Below are 19,992 nucleotides of genomic sequence, written 5' to 3'. Positions count from 1 at the left end.
GTCATAATAAGACAGTTTATGATTTCTGTGACTGAAATGGTGATTATGTACGCAGCACTGGTCCCTGGAAGATGTTTGGGTTCATCTCAACCAAGCGCCTTCGAAGTTCATTTACACCTACACCAGATGGACCTGATGAAAAGGCTTGTTTAGTTTAAATTATTTTTAAAATTACTGTCTGCTCACTGGACACTTAGGATATTTGCATTCAACTGCTCATAGTGCAAATATCTATTTAGCCAATCACATGGCAGAAACTCAATGCCTTTAGCCTTGTAGACATGTCCAAGGCCGTTGACCATGGTCAACATGGACCAAAATCTCTGAGAAATGTTTCCAGCTACTTGTTGAATCTGTGCCATGAAGAATTAAGATAAAATGAGGCCCGGCCCTGTATTAACAAGGTGTATCTAATGAAGAGGCCTGTGAGTGTAGATGTTTCATAACATATGCAGGTTTTGGAGCTACACTAAAAGACTGAAATCTTTCCCGTACCTAAGAGGGCAATGAGGCAGTGTACATCCTCTGGGTGGCGCTGATAGCGAACCGCCTCCTCGTAGGGGCTGTTGAGGGCAGTGCAGCAGCTGCTGGGGCAACGGGTGTGGTAGGATGGCTGAGTGATGCTGTGAGCCCGCTGCCGACACAGGCGCGTGCTGCGCCTAAAGCCCGCTGACGGAAAAGAACAGATGTCAGTAAACCTCAAAAACTGATCCATGACACAGAAAACCAGAACTAAAGAGCAAATCTGTTAACTACATCAACAATAAATTTGACTCACACTTTTAGAGGAATTCTCTTTTAATTCCTGCTGCTCCAGAAGACCTAAATATCTACCTAAATATATTCCTTCAATGTTACTGCTGAAGTCGTCATCCTCTGGTTTGGATAAAAAGCAGAAACATAGGGAGGCATATGGAGGAAAGTACTGACAAAAATAAAATAAAGATTGCAAAAAGAAAAAAGAAAAGAAAAATAAAATACAGATGCTGTAATTAAAAGTGATTCTACACAGCATAATAATGACTACAGCACACTCGAAACTACTCATATTCTTCTGAAAAAGTTTTGGCATCACACGACATGCCCCTTTTACTCAGTTTGCTTTTACAAGTTATAACAAAAACAAAGCAAAACCAAAAAAAATCAGCTGACTCTGAGGAAGTCAGGTAAGAGGTACTGATTATTTTTTATGTAATGATGCTAGTAAAATCCCTACACACTAAAAACTCTAATATCAAAAAAAAAAAAAACAGACAGTAAAAAAGAAACATGCAAAATAAAACGGCATCATTTTGACCTTAAACCAACCAAAGCAACCATGTCAGCCTCCGTGACCCCAATGTAAATTATAGGAAAGTCTAAAAGATCTCTGCAAATTAAAACAGTATTCAGGGATTTATGATGCACTGCTGGATTAACAGAAAAGCCAGAAATCAAAGCTGGTGCAGCAGAGAAACCCCAATGTTAACCTGCAAAAACTCTGGAGCCTACATTTCCCACAATGCAACACATCCTCTGTAAAACAGAGGACACTAATGCTCAGATTGTTTCTTTGCCTCCTCTTGCACTCCTGCACTATTAAATGTTAATGAAAGACATAATTTAACATCAGGTCAAGAGAACACATGAAGTATCTCTAAAAAATCTGAAGTGGTTTTGTCATATAGAAATTTAGAGTTGTAACACTTGAATTTGAGTTTTTAATCAATTGGATGACCTTTATTGTTCCATACCTTTGAAGCTCTTGTATTAATGTATGTTTATTCTCCTGAGGCAGAAAAAAAACAAGGTTTATTTAAGGTTTTCTCACCTTCTCGGAGCTCCTCTGATATTTTCATCAGACAGCAGGAAGGTTTGGGAAAGAAACGACAACAAAAGTTTCTGTTGAAGGGCATGAAACAAATTCAGAGACAAAAGGGAACAAATCGGCAAAGACTTTCCTACCAGATTCAAATGCCTCCTCGTCTATCAGAGCTTAAAACCAACAAAGAAGCAAAGACGTGTGTGTGAATGTTTGTACTCTGTATTAAAAAAGGAATAAAACAACTCAATTTAGCAATAAATGGAAGGTGGAGGTTTACCTGCTTCCATACATTTCTCATCAATGGCCATCAGGGCTTCCTCTGTGTGTGAAAAACTGAATTAATTAAAGTCAGAAATGCTATAAAACGAGCCAACTTCAGCTTAAGGTAGCCTCTTCTTACCTTCCTCCACAGTGCTCACTTTATTAAGTGTGGAAAGAAGACACACACACACACACACACACACACACACACACACACACACACACACACACACACACACACACACACACACACACACACAAAAAAACCTCACCTGTGAAACTGTATGCAGGTGTGTGGCTGTTAAGGCTGAGACCACCAGAACCAAATCACGGAGACTAAAATCCAAGACCTGGAAGCAAAGTTGAAGGAAGCAAGAGACTTGGTGGAAGAGAAGGATGCGACATGTGCAGAGTTGGAACATAAGCTCCAAGACGTGGAGAAGAAAAATGAAGGCTTGGAAGAAAAGTTTAATGAAGTCCTGGCAAGAAATACACACATGCTTATAGATCAGGAACAACAGGATGTAAAATTCACAAACTTGGAATCCAAGCTCCAAGAGATGGAGGGAGAACATGAAAGCCTGCAACAAATGCTTGATCTAGCCTTGGGGAAGAAAGCAACAATACTGCAAGAGAAGAAAGAACTGAAAATGAAGCACGCAGTAGTCAAATCAAAACTTGAAGACACTGAAAAGAGGCACAGGGTGGTGCAGGTCAAATTAGAAGACATGATGAAGCAAAATAAAAGCTTACATGGATTGCTTCATAAAGCCCACCAAAGCAATGGGGCTGTGCTTAAAGAAATGGAAGCCAAGCACAGAGCAGTTCTCCAGAAGATGGAAGAAAAGCACACAAACATCCAGTGCAAGCTCCATGAAAGCCAGGAGAAATGTGCACAAGTGCTGAAGGAGAAACAACAACTCTCCACATCACAGAGACAGCTGCAAGATGTTCTTCAAAACTCTGAAAAGAGCAATGGAGAACTCAGGGAGAAAATCAAAAAACTGCAGCAATACAAGGAAGAGATGGAGAAAATGTGTGCGGGCATCGAAGTTATGATGAGCATGATGAGATGCTTAAAGACATGCAGGAAGCACAGACATTGCTGGAAAAGAAATATAAAGAGCTGAAAGAAAGCCATGCAGAAAAGCATGAACAAATTGAAGAGCTCAAGATGAGGTGCGAGAAACTTGAAGAACTGAACGCACAAAGTGTCAGCGATCTCAATAACATCATACTGCAGCATAAAGATCTGCAAGAGCGCTGCTTGAAAAAGAAAGAACGCTTCAAGTTTTTCCGGAGGAACTCTTCTTCACCTTAAACAAAGCTCACCTCGTCTGCTACCACCTTGAATCCATCTCCTTCACTTTGACTTCTCCTCTGTGCCTTTCTTTCTTTCTTTCTTCTCTCTCCCTCCTTTTTTTTTTTGGAATTTCATTTAATTGGATACTCTAAATTATAAGATCATAATAAAGGCAATCTTATTGTAATTTAGCTTAATTGGACACTAAATTTTGGCCGTGCAAAACCCTACCACCACCTCCTCGCTGTCAAGTTTTTTATTTAAAAATAGGGGAAATTTTCCGCCCCTGAAACTAGAAGTCGCTGTATGGCGTCATCACCTCATTTGCATAATTGGTCATTTGCATGTAGTTGCAATTGCAGCTGTAGGAGAGAGAAAAAACATCTTTGGAGAGACAAATAGTGTCGAAAAAACACCATAAATATGTTTAGGACTACAAATAAACTTTATGAAATAACTTAATAACTTTAATGCTCTGCCCAGTCCTGTCGCCAGATCTCAGTCTTAAGGGGGGCTTATGAAATCCAACGGGGGGGGGGGGGGGGGGGCACCACTATTATTAGCTTGATTAGTGATCTGGCTTGGGTGGGCGGGCCAGGGCAGGCCCAAGCGTATCAGTGGGCGGGCACGGCCCCCTAGGGCCCGCCCATAGCGACGGGTGTGGCTCTGCCTAGACCCACATTACATAGTACAATTTTGTCCCGTATTGTTTACTGTTACTTGGTGTTGGCTATCACTGCAGTATTGTATCACTTCCTGTTTCGGAGCACAGTCGTGTTTTGCTGTCTGTTAGCTGTTAAGTCTGTATAGCTCGATCTATCTGGATAACAACATATTTTAGTGTAATCTTCACCTACTTTATCTAGAGCACACTCTTTACTGAATCACCTGTATTCACATTATTGACTTTATTTGTTTTTAGAAATTCGCTAGCTTAGCGCAGCTAGTAGCTTACCTCTTAGCCGACTCACTACCAGCATGGCTTCTTCTCCTGTCCCTCCTGCGTTTTCCTGCTCTGGGTGTCACATGTTTAGTTACTCCTCGGCCTCCTTTAGCAGTAACGGTACTTGTAATACTGTAAATGTAGCCTGTTTGTAGCTCTGGAGGCCAGGCTTTCTGAATTGGAGACTCGGCTCCGCACCCTGGAAAATCCTGTATCTAGCCAGGCCCCTGTAGCGGGTGCGGACCATGGTAGCTTAGCCGCCGTTAGCTCCCCCCCAGCAGATCCCGAGCAGCAGGGAAAACAGGCCGGCTGGGTGACGGTGAGGAGGAAGCGTAGTCCTAAGCAGAAGCCCCGGGTACACACCAACCTATTCATGTCTCTAACCATTTTTCTCCACTCGGCGACACACCCGCCGAGGAACAAACTCTGGTTATTGGCGACTCTGTTTTGAGAAACGTGAAGCTAGAGACACCGGCGACCATAGTCAAATGTCTTCCAGGGGCCAGAGCAGGCGACATTCATGGAAATTTGAAACTGCTGGCTAAGGCTAATCATAGACTTGGTAAGATCGTTATCCATCCTAATTGGGAAAATCAAAAATCTGTTTTATTTGTTATTATCTATTGTCCACCTGGTCCTTACTCAGAGTTTCTGTCTGATTTCTCAGACTTTTTATCTGATTTAGTGCTCAGTTCAGATAAAATAATTATAGTGGGTGATTTTAACATCCATGTAGATGCTGAGAATGACAGCCTCAACACTGCATTTAATCTATTGTTAGATTCAATTGGCTTCTCTCAAAATGTAAAGGAGCCCACCCACCACTTTAATCATACTCTGGATCTTGTCCTGACATATGGCATAGAAACTGAAGACTTAACAGTATTCCCTGAAAGCCCCCTCCTGTCTGATCATTTCTTAGTAACATTTACATTTACTTTAATGGATTACACAGCAGTGGGGAATAAGTTTTATTACAGTAGAAGTCTTTCTGAAAGTGCTGTAACTAAGTTTAAGGATCTAATTCCTTCATTGTTATGCTCTTCAGTGCCAACACAGTGCAGAGCAGCTACCTAAACTCTGCTCCCAGTGAGGTCGATTATCTCGTCAATAGTTTGACATCCTCACTGCGTATAACTTTGGATACTGTGGCTCCTCTGAAAAGGAAAGCTTCAAATCAGAAGTGCCTGACTCCGTGGTATAATTCACAAACGCACAGCTTAAAGCAGATAACCCGAAAGCTGGAGAGGGAATGGCGTCTCACTAAATTAGAAGATGCTCATTTAGCCTGGAAAAAGAGTTTGTTGCTCTATAAAAAAGCCCTCCGTAAAGCTAGGACATCTTACTATTCATCATTAATTGAAGAAAATAAGAACAACTCCAGGTTTCTTTTCAGCACTGTAGCCAGGCTGACAAAGAGTCAGAGCTCTGTAGAGCCGAGTATTCCTTTCACTTTGACTAGTAGTGACTTCATGGATTTCTTTACAAATAAAATTTTAGACATCCATCCATCCATCCATCCATCCATTTTCTTCCGCTTATCCGGGGCCGGGTCGCGGGGGCAGAAGCCTAAGCAGAGAAGCCCAGGCTTCCCTCTCCCCAGCCACCTCCTCCAGCTCATCCGGAGGGACCCCAAGGCGTTCCCAGGCCAGCCGAGATACATAATCTCTCCAGCGTGTCCTGGGTCTACCACGGGGCCTCTTCCCGGTGGGACATGCCCGGAACACCTCACCCAGGAGGCGGCCAGGAGGCATCCTAATCAGATGCCCGAGCCACCTCAACTGGCTCCTTTCGATGTGGAGGAGCAGCGGCTCTACTCTGAGCCCCTCCCGGATGGCCGCACTCCTCACCTTATCTCTAAGGGAGAGGCCAGCCACCCTTCGAAGGAAACTCATTTCTGCCGCTTGTATTCGCGATCTTATTCTTTCGGTCACTACCCAAAGCTCATGACCATAGGTGAGGGTAGGAACGTAGATCGACCGGTAAATCGAGAGCTTCGCTTTTACGCTAAGCTCCCTCTTCACCAGCGTCCGCATCACTGCAGAAGCAGCGCCGATCCGCCTGTCGATCTCCCGTTCCCTTCTCCCATCACTCGTGAACAAGACCCCGAGATACTTAAACTCCTCCACTTGAGGCAAGAACTCGTTCCTGAGCTGGAGATGGCACTCCACCCTTTTCCGGCTGAGGACCATGGCCTCAGACTTAGAGGTGCTGATTCTCATGCCAGCCGCTTCACACTCGGCTGCGAACCGTTCCACTGCGAGCTGGAGGCCCCCCCCTGATGAAGCCAACAGAACCGCATCATCTGCAAAAAGCAGAGATGAGACTCTGAGGCCACCAAGGAAGAAGCCTTCCGCCACCTGGCTACGCCTAGAAATTCTGTCCATAAAAATTATGAACAGAATCGGTGACAAAGGGCAGCCCTGACGGAGTCCAACACCCACAGGAAACAAATCCGACTTATTACCGGCTATACGGACCAAGCTCTCACTGTGGTTGTACAAGGACTGAATGGCCCGCAACAATGGGCCAGACACCCCATACTCCCGCAGAACCTCCCAAAGAACACCCCGAGGAACACGGTCGAATGCCTTCTCCAAGTCCACAAAGCACATGTAGACTGGTTGGGCAAACTCCCACGCACACTCGAATATCCTTGAGAGGATAAAGAGCTGGTCCAGCGTTCCACGACCAGGACGAAACCCGCATTGTTCCTCCTGAATCCGAGGTTCGACTAACGGACGCACCCTCCTTTCCAGCACCCTGGCATAGACCTTACCGGGGAGGCTGAGTAGTGTGATCCCCCGAAAGTTGGAGCACACCCTCCGGTCTCCCTTCTTAAAGATGGGGACCACCACCCCGGTCTGCCAATCCAATGGCACTGCCCCAGATCTCCACGCGATGTTGCAGAGGCGTGTCAACCAAGACAGCCCTACAACATCCAGAGCCTTCAGGAACTCAGGGCGAATCTCGTAATTTTAGACATTAGAGAAAAAATTATTCATAACCATCTCAAAGATTTATCTTCATGTTCGGCTGCTTTCAGCGCTGCTGGTATTTGTTTAGACTCTTTCGCTCCATTTGATCTTTCAGAGTTAACTTCAGTAGTTACTTCCTCCAAACCAGCAACATGTTTATTAGATCCCATTCCTACGAGACTGTTCAAAGAAGTCTTTCCAATTATTGATGCTTCAATCTTAAAAATGATCAATCAGTCTTTATTAGTTGGCTATGTACCACAGACCTTCAAGGTGGCTGTAATTAAACCTCTACTTAAAAAGCCATCACTTGACCCAGCTGTCTTAGCTAATTATAGGCCAATCTCCAACCTTCCTTTTCTCTCAAAGATTCTTGAAAGAGTAGTTGTAAAACAGCTAACTGATCATCTGCAGAGGAACGGTTTATTTGAAGAGTTTCAGTCAGGTTTCAGAATTCATCACAGTACAGAAACAGCATTAGTGAAGGTTACAAATGATCTTCTTAGAGCCTCTGACAGTGGACTCATCTCTGTTCTTGTCCTGTTGGACCTCAGTGCAGCTTTTGATACTGTTGACTATAGTATTTTATTACAGAGATTAGAGCTTGCTATAGGTATTAAAGGTACTGCACTGCAGTGGTTTGAATCATATTTATCTCATAGATTCCAATTTGTTCATGTAAATGGGGATGTTACGCAGTGAAGGCTTCTGCAATCACGACGGACGCTCCGATGTCTTTTTCTGAACGGTTAAAGTTCAGTTTTTTATTAACGAGCAAGGTAACAGTTGAACAACGGAACAGATGATCGTGTCCTAGCAACACCAAACAAACAGCTGACAAGATAACGGCACAGACAAACCCAATCCTGTTAGTAACTCTGCAAAATAAGACTCTTCCTTTTTCAAAATAAATCATACTTGCCACTTAAACACATTTCACTTTACCTTGTGTAATTATGTACAATCATGTTAAATTCAGTGAATATTAATAATCAAATAAATTATACTTAACAACACACACAAGTCACAACAGGGGAGTCTTCTTCAGACACTAAGGTTAATTATGGAGTTCCACAGGGTTCTGTGCTAGGACCAATTTTATTTACATTATACATGCTTCCCTTAGGCAGTATTATTAGAAAGCATTGCATCAATTTTCATTGTTATACAGATGATACTCAGCTTTACCTATCAATGAAGCCAGATGACACACATCAATTAATTAAACTGCAGGAATGTCTTAAAGACATTAAGGCCTGGATGACCTCTAATTTCCTGCTTCTAAATTCAGATAAAACTGAAATTCTTGTACTTGGCCCCACAAATCTTAGAAACATGGTGTCTAACCAGATACTTACTCTGGATGGCATTACTTTGGCCTCCAGTAACACTGTGAGAAATCTTGGAGTCATTTTTGACCAGAACATGTCCTTCAATGCACATATTAAACAAATATGTAGGACCTCTTTTTTGCATTTGCGCAATATTTCTAAAATTAGAAACATCCTTTCTCAGAGTGATGCTGAAAAGCTAATTCATGCATTTATTACTTCTAGGGTGGACTACTGTAATTCATTATTATCAGGCTGTCCTAAAAGCTCCCTGAAAAGCCTTCAGCTGATCCAAAATGCTGCAGCTAGATAACTGACAGGGACTAGAAAGAGAGAGCATATTTCTCCCATATTGGCTTCTCTTCATTGGCTCCCTGTTAAATCTAGAATATAATTTAAAATCCTTCTCCTCACATACAAGGTCTTGAATAATCAGGCCTATCTTATCTCAAAGACCTCATAGTACCATATCACCCCAATAGAGCACTTCGCTCTCAGACTGCTGGCTTACTTGTGGTTCCTAGGATACTTAAGAGTAGAATGGGAGGCAGAGCCTTCAGCTTTCAGGCGCCTCTTCTGTGGAACCAGCTCCCAGCTTGGATTCGGGAGACAGACACCCTCTCTATTTTTAAGATTAGGCTTAAAACTTTCCTTTTTGATCAAGCCTATAGTTAGGGCTGGATCAGGTGACCCTGAACCATCCCTTAGTTATGCTGCTATATGCCTAGGCTGCTGGGGGGGTTCCCACAATAGATTGTTTCTTCTCATTCACCTTATTTACTTTGTTTATACTCCACTCTGCATTTAATCATTAATTGTTATTATTCTCTGGCTCTCTTCCACAGCATGTCTTTTCTCTCCGCTCAGCCCAACCGCTCGCGGCAGATGACTGCCCCTCCCTGAGCCTGGTTCTGCTGGAGGTTTCTTCCTGTTAAAAGGGAGTTTTTCCTTCCCACTGTCGCCAAGTGTTTGCTCATAGGGGGTCGTTTTGACTGTTGGGTTTTCTCTGTATTATTGTAGGGTCTTTACCCACAATACAAAGCGCCTTGAGGCAACTGTTTGTTGTGATTTGGCGCTATATAAATAAAATTGAATTGAATTGAATTGTTAGAATATCAAATTTAAGGAAAACACTGTGGGGTGCGACTGCTAGATACATTCAACCTTCCCATGGCTGCACGTCGATGGCCGGCATCCACGAGGACGACCAAAGAAGCGATGGATGGATGTGTATGTGTTTGTGTTTTGTGTGTGTGTGCGCTGTGGCTGTCAGAGCACCGCCATCTGAAGCTGATCTTAGATCAGATTAAAAACGGTTAAAGTGGAAACATTATAGCAGTTTTTTCTGTAAACATTTCTCATTTCTATCCAGTAATGGCAGAAATAATGAAATTCTCCATTAAAAAAAACTAAACAAAAATGAATAAAGTGAGGTTGCTATTCCATCGGTAGATTCCATTTTTATTGTATAATTATTTGAGCAAATAAATGGCCAAAAACTGAACTGTCACAAACTGCAGCAAAAACAGTTTTTATTAGGTAACAAACTGGCCTGAGGTCAGCTCCGCCCCGGGGTCTGCTGCTGCCTCAGTCTCTAACACACAGGTCGGTCAGTAAACTCAGTCTGAGCTGTTTCTCCACAGTTTCATCTTCACTTTCTGTCTCCTGCAGTTTGTCTGTCAGGCTGCAGCTGAAGAATTAGATTTGAAAAATCAGATGTAAAATTAGGATTCAGCTTCATCTGATGGAGATTCAGGTTGTGTAAATGATGACAGCAGACATGATAACAGAAATAATATATTTTATAGCAAACTTTGATTCTGTCTGTGATGATGTCAGAGGGGGTCAGGCTGATTAAAGTGACTCGTCATGCTCCACACTGACACGTGCGATCCTCCATCCATCAGATTAAAATGGAGGCTCTGCTTTTTATTTACCCGCTGTCATGGTGACTCCTGGTATCAGAGCTCCATTGATGATGGCTTTCTTTCCTTACTCACGGATGCTCTAACTCAGGGTGATCAAACTCAGAGCTGATCAACTGTTCTGTAATGGGAAACTCAGAGTTGGTCAACTCAGAGTATGCATTTAAACTCAGAGTTTGTTGAACCTGCTCCCTAGAATAGGCCCCCCGCGCTCTATCTGCTGTGTGCAATCAGGAGCCCTGCAAGCCGTGACTCTCACCAACAGTCATAGGCGTAGAAACCGGGGGGGACGGGGAGGACATGCCCCCCACCCCACCCCCAATATTGGAGACAGGCACATTTGTCCAAAAAATACAAAATCTGTAACTCGCGTGCTTTTATTTTGAAGGCGCAACATAGCGTCATGTCACTGCGCTCCCCTCTCTGAACAGTGTGTTTGGGAGTATTTGGGAGGCGGAGACAGTGCAGGAGTCAGAAACTCTTTTGAATGAGGTAAAACGGTCTGTCGGGAATGTTGCCGTGAATATGGCTTGTTTATGACGCCTTGTTGTCAGTTTACTTTCAAATATAGAAACCAAATCTTTTTCAGTCATCTTAATCCTGGGATGGTCACTGGTCCAATATTTAACTGCTAACTTTGTGTAGAAGTTAGCTAAACTAGCCAACATGTTGTATCTCATTTCAGCACAATGCCACCACCAACAAAAAAGGCTGAAACAGCAGCAGGACTTACTTTGCCTTTTTAAAAAGAGTAACGTCAGTGTGAGTAACAGTCACACAACACAAGGGTAACATCTGAACATAATTTATCAACATGTACGACAGTATATTAGATATGTGTAATGATATCAGGAGAATGGTACTACATAATGACTCAGTTGAAGCAATGAAAGGTGGAGAGGCTGAAGAAGCTCAGACCAGGTCTTAAATTAGTTTAGTGAAATACATATTAGCCCCTTATTACTTTTAAATATAAAACTAAACAATTTGATCATGAGAAGAACTGGTTCAGGGAAGAGATAGGAGAACCATGTGGAGCTTCAGGGTGTGAGGTCAGCTTTAAAAACCATATTAATTATAATAGATCCAGAAAGAACAGGTGAGGACTGATGTCAGGTTGATTTTTTTTTTTCCAAGATAAATTTTCAATAATGTTTTCATTATTTCCACAGTACTTATAAGAGTATGGGTTAGGTTAGGTTTAGGTTGCCAGGTGCAGTACAACACCTCACTAGAGTTGGTGAAGTGCTTCTCCATAATGACCAGTAAGTGGATTTTTTTCTGGTTTAGTATAAAATGCGCCACCTTTAGGCTCAGGAGCTGTACCTCATCTCTGAAACCATTTTGTATGTTTAGGAGCGGCCATGCAGGGGCAGCACAAAGGAGACAGGAAAAGGAGAGGGTGGTGCAGGGCTCGAGGTTACATTTTAAAATAAATGAAAACTTTTACTGTAAGGGTCAGGTGACGCTGTTAACAGAGTTGACAGCGTATGACAGGGCTCTTCAACTCCAGGCCTCGAGAGCCCCTGTCCTGCAGGTTTTAGATGTGTCCCTGAATCAAATGGCTGAATTATCTCCTCAGTATGCAGTCAAGTTCTCCAGAGTCCTGATAATGACTTCTATATTTGATTCAGGTGTGTTGAAGCAGAGACACATCTGAAACTTGCAGGACAGGGGCTCTCGAGGCCTGGAGTTGAAGAGCCCTGGCGTATGAGATGTAATGTATGCATCTTAGGGCTGGGCAGTAAATCAATAGCAATATGTATTGCGATGGACACGTGATCAATATAGCATTTTTCATGCTTTGCTCAGAGTATTTACAGATCTGTCGGGTTTCCGATATGTGTCCACCCCAATAGTAAACTCATTCCTACGCCCTTGCGAGTGGTTGTCGCTGTATTTGTGTTGGCCCTGCGACATGCTCACCCTATGAGAGCTGGGATAGGCTCCAGCCCCCCTGCAACCCTGCGAAGGATATGTGGAAGAAAATGGATGGTGGATGGGTGGATGGATGGATGGGCTTCACTGGTTGTGTGGAGTGACCACTGGTCTACAATTTCAAAATATTAGTTCAAAACCAGTGGTTGACCTCTTACATGCAATCTAAGGTTGGACGGACATTTTTAAAAGCACCATATCTGACCGTTGATTGATTGAGTTTTAGGCCAGTTCTTGTGTAATGTGTGGCATACCTCGGCCTTTTCACATGGCTTCTTAACAGCCAACCATTTCTGCTGGGGCTTCAGTGAACAGTAGATGGATCAACTGAAGGGACAGATACATCTCTCAGGTCCTGTGTCAGGTCTTTGCTGGAGTTTTTTCCTATTTCTAAAGGTCATGACTTTCAGATACTGTTCATCTGCTGTAGATCATTTTTTTAAGGCCTGCCATGTTTTCTACTTGTTCAGTTTTTTTTAAGGAGATACTGCACGCCACGCTGAGATATGCCAAGTTTTTATTAGCTCTTTGGGAATTACCTCATTGGTGCAGAAATACTATTTTATGTCTGTCAAACTGTGTTATCTTCGCCATTTTTCATAGATTCAGATAAATAAATTGGATCAAATTACATATTTTATGACAGACTGCTAGTAACAAAATGCCTAAACCTAGCAAAAGAACCAATTTAAAACTTGTTAAAAGTTGCCTGTTATGTGTAGACAAAATACTGGTTCACTTTCTATGAGCTAGATGGGGGGGGTTGGGGTTTATACTTGAATAATGCATAGATCAGTGTTAAAACAAAACATTCCTCTGAAAATGGTCAGGTACAAGGACTGGACTGATTGCTCAAGACCACTTTAAAAAAAATTACAGTATAGCAAAGTATAAAGAAAGGAGGGTTGGTTCAAAACTTTTGCACAATACTGTATCTGTCCATATAATTATTGAAAGAAATATTGTATTTTTTTTTTACTGTTGTGTTTTGAAGGTTTTAAAAAATTTAAGCCAAAATCTTTTTAAAGCATGTGTGATCTATTAAAATCTGTTTAAATAGATAATGGAATTGACATGAACAAGTGACAGATGCACCTTTAGGTGGGCTGTGTCCCCCTAATAAAAAAAAAAACACAAAGGCAGCCTGATATCAGTTGAACGTGTCAACTTGTTATACTCTGACTTTTAGTCTGGACTTTGAAAAACACAAGTATGTGCTCATTCAACAGAGATAATATTGAAACGTAAGTTGAGAATGCCTGAGAGCCTCCTTACATAATAGTTCATTACATGTTGAATTGTTAACTGATGCCTGTTTCTTGTGTTTTCCTTTGCATAAATTGAGACATTTCATCCATAAATTGTTAAAAGGTACAAATTATGAATGGATGCTCAGGCTCAAGATCGTTTCTGATGCGACTAAATCCAGAAGATGGCAGTAGTGCAACTCCACGGTTTCAAGAGGACTCAGCTGTGGTCACGTGACCGCCAGCATTTCCGCCTACGCTGTTTGGAAGACTCGCCAACGCAGTCGCCATATTGGGCAGGGGCAGTTTCCCTCCCAAAGCACATTAATTTGGAATAATATACAGATCAACGTAATTTTCAACGTTTTTCTGATAGATAACTTTAATAATTAAACTGTTCATCTTTTTGTATTTTTTATATCTGACATAACCCAGCATTATATTTAAACTAAATTCTGAGTGACTGAAATTATGAAATAACTTAAAATTTGGAGTTTCCAGATAAGTACTTATGAATTTTGACTTACTTCTAATTAACCTGAAATTTCACTTTTGTTGAAAATATGAGTTATCTCAAAATTTGACTTATCAAGAAGTAGGCTATTTTGAAATAATGACTTACGTCTGTGTAACTGAAATTTCAAGAGTTATTAAGTCATTTCTTTTCAGATAGGTAACTGGTATGGTAAATTATATATATATATATATATATATATATATATATATATATATATATATATATATATATATATATATATATATATATATATATATATATATATATATAGTTTCCCCATTTGAGTGTCAACAGAATTAAATCTGTTCTAAATTAAAGCAAAGAAGGATTAATTACTGTAATAAATCCAGTTAAATATAAAATATAGTCAGCAACAATCACCACCAAGCACAAAAGTTTGACAGTAAGTGTCCAACATACACAGTCAGACCCCGGAGCAAGATGGCGGCGGCGCAGACGCATCTCATTAGTCCAGCTGGGGGCTCCTCTGCGCTGTGTCCTTCACTGCGGACCCGAACTGACAACGAACAGCATGGCTTTTGCAACTTCTCAGGTCGTCAGAGGCTTCTCGTCCTCAGCAGTCCGGAATGTTGTTATTAAAAATGTGACGATCATCGGAGGTGGACAGATGGGTGCAGGGATCGCACAAGTAAGCAAGCCAAAAAGAAGGAATCTGGCCTGTGTTTAGCTAAGCAGCTAGTTAGGTCCATTATAGCTGTCTGCATTATACCTCTGTTATAAGCGCATACTGGCAGTACGCAGGTTGTCTAGCAGTAGCTATTCAAAGCGTTTCGTGAGGCTCTTTAATCACATTTACCCTTATTAAACTTTTTTTTATGTAAATAAGAGTCAACATTAGTGCATGCAGAGTAAACACCACTTTGATTTTTAGCTTCTGGAAAATCTAAAATAAAACTGGATCTTTTCAGTAGTATGTTGTGCATTCTCTCATGTTTACTCTTGCAATATCTTGTTTGTTATATGAGCTTCAAGCAAAGTAATAAGATCAGTGCCACCTTTCAGCAAGATTGTGCACAAACCTTTAAAGACCAATTAAATGTAACTTAGCAGAGAACATACAAAGAAAGACCCGATAACATTTTGGCCTGGATCTCTTTCCTTTAAGCTTCTGTATTTAAGTGGTTGTATATTTCAGGGTCTCTGATCATTGTTAGAAAACACTTAGGCCAGTCACTGAATATGGGTTACTGGGAGACATTACTGGTGTGGCTGTGGCTCAGGAGATAGAGCAGGTTATCTTCTAATCAGAAGTAGATGACCTTCTCCTGATGTGATCATTTGAGTGTGATTGTGTGTGTGAATGTTAGCTAGAAAGGGCTTAGATGTAAAAAGCACTTTTTTTGGTGAATGAGACCTGCTGGATAAAGTGCTTTGAGTAGAAAAGTGCTCTATAAGAAACAGTGCATTTGCTATATATATATATATATATATATATATATATATATATATATGCGTTCTTCTCCCAGTAAAGGGTTTAATGACACTAGTGGCCATTAAGTTACCTGGAATCATTATTCTTTTAATCTTTTTTGTTAGGTTTAATTGGCAGGTGGACCAGTTGTCTGTCCAGCTCTGTTAACCTAAGGCACAAAGAACGCCTGTGTTTCAGGTTCTACCACAATCTTGAACCGTTTTCTTTCTTTAAGGTTGCTGCATCAACGGGCCACTCTGTGACACTGGTGGACACATCTGATGACATCCTCAAAAAGTCCATTAAAACCATTGAAGGAAGCCTTAAAAGAGTGGTGAAGAAGAAGTTTGCCGATAAGCCAGAGGTGAGAGGCAGTAGATTAACTCACAAAATTAACAGCCAAATCAGCAACGCCGTGAAATGTGAACAATTTCTAAAGAATGTTGTGTGGGTTGTTTCAGGCCGGTGAAGAGTTCATCAAGAAGGTCGTGCAGAACGTGTCGACCTCGACAGATGTTGAATCTGCAGTTCAGAGCTCGGATCTTGTGGTGGAGGCCATTGTTGAAAATCTAAAGATCAAACAGGATCTTTTCAGTAGGCTTGACAAGCTGGCACCACCGTAAGCTCTGCCGCAGTTTTCTTTATTTGCTAGAAGTGTAAAGCTTTGGGTTTTGGCTTTGCTCATCAAACATACAGTGAAGTGCAAAAGTCTTGAGCCACCCCTCATTTCTGTATGTTTTGCTTCCAGGGAGTCAGACTTTCTCATACTTTTTTCAAAAAGTGGGCTTGAGCAACAGTCCTCCAGGCTTTCTGAAGGTCGTTCAAAGTTTTTCTTTGAACATTGGCTGCTTTTTCACTCATTTTCAGTCCAGTCCTTGTACCTGACCATTTTCAGAGGAATGTTATTTTGTTCTTGTTGTTTTTGAACCACTTAACACTGGCCTATCAATTGTTCAAGCATAAAAATAGCACCTAATCCAAGGGATGGACCAGTGATATCTATAGATAACAGACAATTTAGCAAAGAACCAGTTTTAGATTGAGTCTTTAGGCACTTTGTTACTAGCCGCCTGCCACAAAATAACATAATTTGTTCCCATTTCTTCAGCTGAATCTATAAAAAAAAAAATCCAAAAGATAACACAGTTTGACATACATTTTGATTCCCAAAGACATATTGACTCAAAACTTGGGAAATCTCAGCATGGTGTGCAGTGTGTCCCTTAAACATTTTTGGAAACTGGACGAGTGGAGGATAAAAGAAGTGGCAGTTCTTAAAAAATATATCTACAGTAGATGAAGAGTATTTGAAAGTCATGTCCATAAGAAATAGAAAAAACTCCATGCATCTGGCCCTTCAGTTGATCATCTACTGTTCACTGAAACCTCATCAGAATTGGTCTCAGTGGAAGGAGGCTGTTAAGAAGCCATTTGTAAGGAAGGGAAACAGAGAAAAGGCTGAAGTATGGCAAATTACACAAGAACTGGATTAAAAATCAGAGGAGAATAAAGGTGGTCAGACATTTCAATAAATTGCTGCACCTATTCCCATTTTACCAGCAAAATATAAAGAAATGAGGGGTGACTTGAGACTTTTGCACAGTAGTGTATGCAGACTTTTGGTGTCACAAATGTACCTTTATGGTAGTTGTTTTATCAATTAAATACCCAGTCTCCATTAATTCACATCAATTTCTATTTTCCATTTATGTAAAGGCAACTGTGAAAGTATATTTGATGACTCCGCCCACCCAAATGATCTTAATGAGTGATTCTTCTGTTTAAAACAAGCAGATGGAGCAGACTGAAACATACTTTTTAAAATGATTGTGTACTGCCTGTTTTTTCTATGTCTCTCAGAGTGCAGCATCATCTTGCACTCAGACATCAACACCTTTCAGCACTCCTTTGTGGCAGAAAGTGTGTTAGGATTATTATCTTTTTTCACTATATAGAGGGAAAATATCTTAAAATAATACTTAAATAGTGATCATTAAAGTGTACCATGAACTGATACTGACCAGTGATGGAGGAATTATTCAGATGTTTCCTTTAGGAAAAGTAGCAATACTGCATTATAAAAATATACCCCAATACAAATAAAACGTAAATATTATTAGTAGTTTTTACTTAAAGTCTTAAAAACTGAAGTACTTATTCTGCAGAAAAATATTCTTTAGTAGTGTTTGGAGCAGGGGCACCTTCACAGGCAGCTGATCCCCTTTGAGTCACAGGATTATCCACACTGCAAACAGCCGAACTTCAAACTTCCTGCTCCTCTCCCAGCTTGCCCAACTCCAGCCTTTGTTAACAAGGTACGGAAATGCTCGCAAAAATGACAAACTGTGGACTCAAATGGCTTGTAGTCAAGCCAGCTTCCAGAGACAGTGCCCAGCTGTGGCCACCAGAGGGCAATAATACACAGAATAATGCCACCAGGCACTGTGGAATTCTTGAGACAGAACCCTGATCTGAAGCTTAAGGAGAGATATCTTTTTACTTTGGTATGTTTTACTGGCCAAACGCTGCTTGCTTTACTTGCACTGACTGCATTTTTTTTTCAAATAAACCAACTTTTTAAGCACTGATCTGAAGGGGTAACAACTGCAACCAATGTTCTTCTTAAAGGGCAAAAAAAGGGCACATTTCTGCTTTGCTATTCACTAATGTCTATGATATATGTTCATTTCTGCATTAGGCACACCATCTTTGCCAGCAACACATCCTCCTTGTCCATCTCCGATATCGCCAGCTCCACCAGCAGGCAGGACAGATTCGGTGGCCTTCACTTCTTCAACCCAGTTCCTATGATGAAGCTTGTAGAGGTAGGGTCTTTAAAAGAATAAATACATACACAGATTGTGCACACAAATACACAGATCTCAAAAGATTGTGCAACAAAATTTAAAGTTAAGAGTGCCATCATTTTTGCCCTGGTCAGTTTCATTAGTTTGTTTTTTTAAATAATTCTGTTGAACCACAGTTTGAAAGCAGTGTCTGATTTTCATTAGGTCATTTTCAGTAAATTTTTATTCATTATTACTTTTTTCAGTTTCAAGTTATTTCAGTGACCATTGTGGGGACACAAAACAGAGTTGCTTTTAACTGCATGAGCAACTTTTTAGCGTAGCTCAGCACAAAAACTGGTGCCAGTGGCACCGAACTCCACCTTATGTGAAAGATCATTGTGAAATTTTCAATTTAAGGACCAGTTAATGTAACTTGGAAAAACCTGTATAATGTAAATTACACTATTAGAGTCAAAGTTGCTGAAGCGATGATCTTCCACAGGTGATTGGAACACCAGCAACCAGCCAAGAAACTTTGGATTCCCTCCTGAACTTCAGCAAAGTTCTCAGAAAAACACCAGTGTCCTGCAAGGTGAGAGCTGAAGCTGCTCGTTTTGTATCAGTGGCTCGTGTTAAGGTCTGGGATGTGTTGTATTAGATGGTAATGAGATGATTCTCAATACTGTGGAAATATTATGGAGTGTTTGCGCTTTCTGTCAGTGTGTAACTAACATTTTAATCAGCAGTGTTTCGACCTCTCCTTCTTCAGGATACCTTTGGATTTGTCGTAAACCGTCTACTTGTCCCTTGCATAATGGAGGCCATCCGGTTGTATGAGAGAGGTGTGTATGCCTGTTATTACAGCAGCTCTATGTCAGTGTCCTTCAAGCTTTTCATTGATTCCTGTAATTTTGTTGCCATTCTCTCTTTCTGTTCAATTCCTCAGGCGATGCATCCAAAGAAGACATTGATATTGCTATGAAACTCGGCGCTGGTCATCCCATGGGCCCCTTGGAGCTTGCTGATTATATAGGACTCGACATAATAAACTCTGTTATCGAGGGTGAGTAAAAATCCATCTACAGTATAGGTGTTAATATGACTTTACCATAAACAAGACAATAAGACGAAACTGCTTTGCCTGTATGTCTTTAGCTTTCAGGACAAAGGATCCTAACAACCCCCTCTTTAACTCCAGCGACTTGCTGAACAAGTTGGTTGCAGAGGGTAAACTTGGCAGAAAGACAGGAGAAGGATTCTTCAAGTACTAGTGAGCACCAGTGAATGTGTGCAGTCGTCACTGAAACTAACTAAACAACCGATCAAACACTGGAATAGATAAGTGCCTTTGCCGTGTGCATTAAAGAGCAACGATTTTCTTCATCAGTCAGTTTCCTTTCAGTGTCCAGTGAATGTTAAAGCAGAATAAATGGATTTATTTTAAAATAATTCATGTCTGTTGTCATTTTTAGAGCGAACTGTGCCGACTACTTAGTGCATGTACGTGTCTCATATTTACTAGCA

General features: G+C 41.2%; 1 protein-coding gene across 1 annotated transcript; it reads left to right on the top strand.

Annotated features, from left to right (window-relative positions):
- The first annotated feature begins 14,710 nt into the window (after nt 1-14,710).
- Nucleotides 14,711-19,992, top strand: LOC115780924 (hydroxyacyl-coenzyme A dehydrogenase, mitochondrial-like). The gene is made up of 8 exons (XM_030730375.1): nt 14,711-14,896; nt 15,915-16,043; nt 16,141-16,298; nt 18,378-18,504; nt 18,971-19,060; nt 19,238-19,310; nt 19,415-19,531; nt 19,624-19,992. Exons 1-8 carry the CDS (start codon nt 14,780-14,782, stop codon nt 19,737-19,739), a joined length of 927 nt encoding a protein of 308 aa, XP_030586235.1. The 5' UTR covers nt 14,711-14,779; the 3' UTR covers nt 19,740-19,992.

Source organism: Archocentrus centrarchus, chromosome 1 (assembly GCF_007364275.1).
Source record: "Archocentrus centrarchus isolate MPI-CPG fArcCen1 chromosome 1, fArcCen1, whole genome shotgun sequence".
Lineage (NCBI taxonomy): Eukaryota > Metazoa > Chordata > Actinopteri > Cichliformes > Cichlidae > Archocentrus > Archocentrus centrarchus.
This window is presented reverse-complemented; position numbering and strand designations above follow the sequence as displayed.